Raw genomic sequence first — 6,989 nt, 5'->3', positions numbered from 1 at the left:
CCTGATGGAAGAACTGCAGTCATCAAATATGGATAAGAATGCAGCTGATCTCCTTAGCACCTGTACCCTCCTCTCCTCAGGGGTCATGTGAACAAGTGCAATCCTCCTCTTCGAAAAGTAAAAGTTTTGTAAACATATATAAATATGATCTTTTGTTTTTGTTTTTTTTAATTTTTACTCTAAATAAATCTTCAAATTGATCCCAAATGTGGTCATAAGAAAACGTCTTTAATCAACCAGTAATGAATTGGCAGCAATAAAGTTTGTAGATATCTAAAATATACAAGTAGTATATGATGAACAAATGACTGTCAGATAACTGCTCAGTTGATTATACATTCTGAGAGGACATTTCATTACATTAAAAACCATTAAATAAATCAAAAACACTGAAATACAACATAGTAAACCTTTTGTTTTCATTTGAATTTGTCATGACCAAAATAAAGAGTAGCCACAAGAAATTACTAAGTGATACACAGTGAATTAGGTGTTTTTCTACTTCAAAATTATTTTTTGTCCTATCTGATCCCAAAAACTCAATTTATTTATTATAGTCTTAAAATGTTTTTCTGGAGATTATTGGGTTCTTTTTCTGTATTTTTTTCCCCAACTTCCTTTATAACACTTGAGTAATGACAGACCATGTTAAATTCTTCATCTTGTCCAGAAGGGGGTGCAAATGTACATATTTACAAGAGTTTTGCTACCACTTGGTTGCGCTAGTGCATACAAAAGACTACAACATCTACAGTAAATGCATCTGTATTTGTTGCCACAATGAATACAACAGTTTAAAAAACAAAAATCGGTCTTAAAGCAGCATTGCAGCTAAAAAATATGACTGAAAGAGTCAGTGATTTCCTACATGACTGAGCAGCAGTGACACTTCTTGTTCTTGGCTGAGTTCTTTCCATCTATTGGTCTATGAGAAGATGAACTCTGCTGCTGTTTATCACCTTCTTCACTCTGGACATTTCCTTCTGTTTCATTTCCATTCAGTGGAACGTCTTGAGACACTTCGCCTCTTCCTCCTTCCTTTTCAGTGACTTTGTCTGATGGTGGCTGGAGTGAACCAGTTTCTTGTGGTCCTAAGACAAGCTCCTCCCCGTCATCTGTGATAAGCACTCGCTCCACTGCAATCACACCTTGTTGCTCGTCGTCGTCCTGATGCTCATTGCTTAAGCCATCAGCGTAACCCAAGAACATCAGCGTTATTGGACCTTCTTTCAGCTTTTCATCTTCAATGTGATCTACTTCCTCTGCAAGGTCTCCAATCACAATTCTGTCATTCCCATTCCCAACACCTACAGCACTTTTCTCTACATTCAACTTGCCATAGTTGCTTCTAGATCTGTCGTTGTCTTTCTTTGCCTTGTTGTGATGGGTATCAAATTGTACGCTTTTTGCCTGTGGGGGGTGACTGCTGTTTGCACTCTCATTCTCCTTCTCCACCTTCTTTGATGGGACTGGTATTTCATTCAACAACATTTTCATACCAACCCCGTCAATCAGGTTCAAAATCTGACCGAGCTCTTCAGTGGTCGGTTCTTCTGCTGCCACGCCGACAGCTCGGATGCTCTTTCTACCGTCGTCAAAGATCGGAGCAGCCTTCGCAGCAGCAGCTGACGTAGATATGGGGGACAGAGACCTGACGGTGGTGGCACCAGTCTTTGGGTCTTTTTCCACCTGCACCTCCAACATCCCAAGAACTGCAAAAACAAGTGTTATCAATTTAAATATTAAGGCTAAAAACAAAAATCAATAATGAATAAAGTTTGTCAACATATGGAATAGAAATATCCTTTAGGTTGTGTTTAGGTTACGTTCCTGGTCAATTTGTTTCTGAGCTGCAAAGAAAGAGTAAAAAAAATTATTATCTCACAGGGATTCTATTTTGAAAAGTTTCCTCCTCCATGTTTGAGTGCATCACTTCTTTACTTGACTGTGCTTGATAAGGCTCTTTGCAGAAGTGGGGCGCACAGAACTCCTGCCCCTAGAGAGTGCAGTTACTGTAGGGAATGTTTTTTTGTTTTTGTTTTGACACCCTTACAATCACAACACCTTCTACACATCACACATGGTAACACTATCACACTGTTGGTTCCAAAAGTTGCCAAAGACCACACACAGCAGAGCTTTAAACGATTGCATCACACCAGGATGTAATATTGGTTCACAGCCTATCATACACCAAACATACATCTACGATAAATATCTTTGGTCCTGATTGCAGTGAACCCTACTGAGAACTCAGCATTAATTACCTGTTTGATAAAATAAAAGCCTGCTGCACAAAGCAACAATCTCCTGGCTTCTTTTTTTGAGGGTAATTGATAACTTTTGCCTGAAATTGCTCTGTGAGTTCTTGCTAACAACACTGCTCAACGCTCTTTGATTGCTACATGTTAGCTTCCTCTCATTAGCGCAGCCCCAGGTGCAAGATGCAAAAAAAGCTTTGTTGGAAAGATTATTGGTGTGTGTTAGATTTAGATGTTAGACCTTCTAACATCTAAAGGTGCGCCTGATGAGGGTTACACCCAGAGCAGACAGTTATCAGGCTTGTCTGTTCCTGGTGTTGTACGGTCAAGGGGTATGTAAACCTCTTCACGGACTGATGACCCTCAAGCACAAGATGTAAGCTGTGAAGGTGTTTGTTCTGTATCACTTCTGTCCACAGCCTTCAGCAGTTATTGGGAGGTGTTTTCAGCCAGAATAAATGTAGTTTAGAAGTGGAAAGCTGAACCCTAACCCTAACTCTGGGCATGCCAATCATTCATCTTCTGACTCGCCTATTCCTGTTCAAGGTCACGGGGTCTGCCGGTGCCTATTTCCAGCTCTCATCAGGCAGTAGGCGGGGCTACACCCTGAACAGGGCACAAGTCCATCGCAGAACGCACACAATGATTGCAAGTTTTTGGTTGGTGGGAGGAAACCTGACTACCTGGAGAACATGCAACCTCCACACATACAGTATAAAGCACCAAACCCTTAAAGTCATTGTGGACTTCTGTGTATATAACCATTCAAGGCCTAATTAAGACCCATGTTGTTGTTGTTTAGTCAAGCTGCTTCTTAGTGTTTTCTTTGGATAAAGTACTGCTTTAGTTTCTGCCTGTGCATCAATTTATTTATTTTTACTATTAGACAGTGGTCTGCTTCCCCTGATGTTGTGCTCTGTAAACAACACACATCTGCTTCTAAGACATTGCTGCTCTCACCTCTCATGTTGTTTTATGGTGTGTGTTATGTTATGATTGTGGTTATGATTGATGTATCTTGTCTGTTGCCCTTCAAGGGACAAACTAATGAAGTGAAAGTGAAAAAGTGAAAGTGAAGTGTCATCAATGTGATCTCAAACTGACAAAATTAAACAAGAATCCTGCCTAGAGCTATATTACACAAATAAATCAGGGGGAAGCATTATTTGACAGTCAAAACGTCACTTTGAATTGCCTTAAAAGAGTCTCCTGTACACATTTTGCAACATAGCTTTTTTCCTTTCTTCTTTTAAGTTACTTTACACTTTGGCAAACTTCAACCACAAGCAATAGAAAGTGCAGAAATTATCAATATTGTGGGTACTTAACTGCTGCGTCTCTCACCTGATCGGCCATCACTTCCTGTTTCATTGATAAACCTTTCTGCCATTTGTGCTGTGGGATGATTCACACGCTGAGGAGTCATATGTGAAAAATCAAAGCGTCAGTATTCATTAATGCTAATAATACAACATAAATAGATCTTTCCATGATATGATTATTAAATGAAATTCAGTTTTTACTTGATCTCACTGATTCATTATGTAAATGCACTGATGATAGCTGTGTTGCTCCTTTGCAGCAATAAGATTGTCAATTAGCAGAGATGTATTAAGTTGTTTCTTCGATGCAGTTTCATTCTATCATGCACACTTAAATTGTTTCTCTTCTGGCACAGACTTAGATACGGTAAATTAGCATACATAAAGAAGAAACAGGTTCCAGGCAGACCAAATGTGGAAAATTAGGGATAGGCAGGAAAAGAAAGAAAGAAAGAAGTTCTTACCTCGTCTGTCCTTGTCAGCAGTAGCCTGTGGGTGAAGAAGAGTTGGATTTGAAATATTTTTCATGCTTAAAGAAACTTTCTGAACATAGTCCTTACTTTTTAAATGCTTACACTTCCTGTACTGAACACTGTGCCCCCATGTGAGTGTGTGTGTATCGAAAGATTCCGGCTTGTCTGCAGTCTAAATGAGTGAAATACTGAATAAGTGGAATGAGAGTAAAGTTTCCAAAGTAATCCTTGGCTGAAAATGAACTTTCAGTTAATACATATAATATATTTGTTAGAGCTAATGGCTAACTATTAGCTCTAACATCAATCACATTCATTTATTCTATTTCCTCTTATCCTGTTCACTGTCCCAGCTTACTCAGGGTAGAAGGCACATTTTTCAAGTATAAAACAAACATATCTTTTAAACAGAGCAGACTGATGTAAACAGCCGTCCACAGCAGTATCATTAAAACTTGCAATGAACTGCTTATTGTAGATTGGAAACATTCAACAGCCTGTCTTTGGGTGGACTCAGTAAACTACATTTCGGATGGTCTACTGCCGTGCACATGCCTGGGGCAGCAGGTGGTGGGAGTACACAGAAATGTGTGGCATTAAGCACAGGCAGCTTCAGTGTAGTAGATAGAATAGTTTTCACGTGTTGTTTGTTTTTAAAATAGCATATCCTGAAGGGAATTCTTAAGTCTTTAAAGGTATGCATGAACGCACAGAGCAAAAAGTCCCCGCTTGATACCAAAACTATTGCTAGTTTTGTTTTAAAAATAAATGCATCGTCTCAGTGATTGTCTCTTTTGTCTTTTTTTAGCAGAGTTTTACATATACTGTACGTACGTATAGGTGAGGTTGACATGTTAACTGGGGTTTGGTGTAAGGAAATTAGTATAGCAACCGGTGTTTGAAGATGTTGTTGTGTTATTGATGGGAGTAAACTTAGGCTGCAGTGAAGTCAGAGGGTCCCCACCCTCAACGTCTGAGAGAAATTAGCTCAGCTTGGCAACCATGAGCTGTAAACTAAAAGGATTTTACAGGACATGGCGGATGAGATTGTATGCTTGTTTAAGTCAGTCATAAAGTAGAGGCAGAGGTGATGACCACTGTGGGGCCTTGAGCAAGGTCGTCTGATTATTCATTTAAAAATTTCAACAATGGTTTCCTGAATTAGACGTCATTGCTGGCTATCAAACTTTCCCAAACATGGTTTATTGAGTTAGCTATTGTTTACGTTGTATTTCTAGGCGTCACGTGTGAACTGAAGTCACACAAGATTAAATAGTGCAAGGTTTTTGCGAAAGACTGTTTGCTAGACATTCAGCCACCTGTTCTATATGGAGAAATATACTGAAAAGTTGAGATCGTGTAGGTAAAGGGTTTAGTCTCAGTCATATAGCTAATACCATTTCAGGAGGTCATATTGCGAGATGTTTACACGTGACATGATCCTCAAATATGCACGTAAGAATATATTTACACTTGAATTTGTTTAATAAATTGATATAAAATGAATAAAAATAGGAAGTGAGTTCTGTGATTTCCATCCATTTAATTTACGTGATCAGAGAAAATCGCAGGCCCTATGTTGACAGCCAAATGCTCTCTAGGGATGGGTTAAATGCAAAGGACAGATACCATGTCTATCTATAAATGTACATGAGACAGTAAAAGTAAACTATAAAAATGATTCAAGGGAAGGCAGTATAACAGCTGGTTACAAAATGCCTGTGATCAAAATAGGTAGGAACATAACCTTCAAACATAATCCAATTATCATACAAGAACAGCAATTTACGCTATTTTTACAGACACCGCTAGCATGCTACCAGCAATCTATCCTATGCATGCAATTTGCCCTTTCTACAGTAGCAGCATATTATCTATCCAGAGTCTAGCCAGCTGAGAATAGCCTATAGTACGATACAAACAGGAGAGACCTGCAAACTTACCAAGTGTTGAATTTGAAGCAATAATGGAAAAAGATTCCTCAAATTTATTGAGTTTATTTCTTGCTTTAATTGGGTTCTTTTGTGATGATTTTCAATAACTGACAGACAGAATCTCAGACAAAGGGTGGATTATTTTTTAGTGTTATAGTGTTTGTTGTTGTCTGTCATTCCCTCTTGAGTGGCCATATCATATCATGTTGACAATTCAAGTCAGGGACGATGGTTTGAGTGAGTGCAGAGTTAAGTCTACTCTACTAAGAAAATTTGCCTTTGTGTTGATTTGAGCAGGAAAAGCAATACAATTCTACTGTATTATGTGGAGAATCTAGATGATTCCCATTTTAAGATGACAGTGCTAAATCTTCAAAGAATTTTACCAATGTTTTAGGCAAGCACTATCTGACTTGTTTCATGCGTGAGAAATGACCCTTCCTGTTGGTAATTCCTGTTGCTTTAAGCATTCCTCACTTACCAAGACGATATCTTCAGGAATCCCTCTATACATGAAAAACTCAAAGTCCAAAAGAAGTTGTCTTAAGCAGCTGCAACGTTTTTTTCTTCCAACATGAGATGCCTTGACTGAATAGCCATGTCCTTTTTTGCTGTGGGCTACACCCGTGTTTTGGTATAACTCTTTAGTAACACCCCTTTGCTGTCATGCTCTCGAAAGACAAGAATGTCTCGTGTCCTAAAACCAATAGGACGAGAAACACAGACAGATGGTGGGAGAGAGTGGGGGTATTTTTAGTGGATGTAATCGACACATTGAAACACAGAGCTGCAGCTGGGGCGTGGTGCAGGCATGCCGAGAGGAATAGTTCGGCAGCACAGCACATTTTACGCATGTTGCTGCTGGATTCATGTTGTTAAAGTGAGCTGTAAACATGTCCACTTGGAGAGTGGGTCACTTGTTCTTTTTAGCATTTAAATAAAATGTGCAATTTGTATCCGATCCAGATTAAATTCGGTCGGATAATTGAAATACCAATC

At 39.0% G+C, this 6,989-nt stretch overlaps 1 protein-coding gene across 2 annotated transcripts; it reads right to left on the bottom strand.

Annotated features, from left to right (window-relative positions):
• Positions 1–214: 214 nt before the first annotated feature.
• Positions 215–6,710, bottom strand: LOC114468551 (paralemmin-2-like). 2 transcript variants are annotated; one of them, XM_028455522.1, is made up of 4 exons: positions 6,472–6,710; positions 4,048–4,072; positions 3,606–3,675; positions 215–1,712 (listed from the first exon to the last, which is right to left on the bottom strand). In XM_028455522.1, exons 3-4 carry the CDS (start codon positions 3,649–3,651, stop codon positions 865–867), a joined length of 894 nt encoding a protein of 297 aa, XP_028311323.1. In that variant the 5' UTR covers positions 3,652–3,675; positions 4,048–4,072; positions 6,472–6,710; the 3' UTR covers positions 215–864. The 2 variants fall into 2 exon arrangements, with proteins under 2 accessions (XP_028311323.1, XP_028311322.1); XM_028455521.1 differs by having other exon boundaries at positions 3,606–3,656.
• Between the last annotated feature and the right edge of the window lie 279 nt (positions 6,711–6,989).

Source organism: Gouania willdenowi, chromosome 8 (assembly GCF_900634775.1).
Source record: "Gouania willdenowi chromosome 8, fGouWil2.1, whole genome shotgun sequence".
NCBI lineage: Eukaryota > Metazoa > Chordata > Actinopteri > Blenniiformes > Gobiesocidae > Gouania > Gouania willdenowi.
This window is presented reverse-complemented; position numbering and strand designations above follow the sequence as displayed.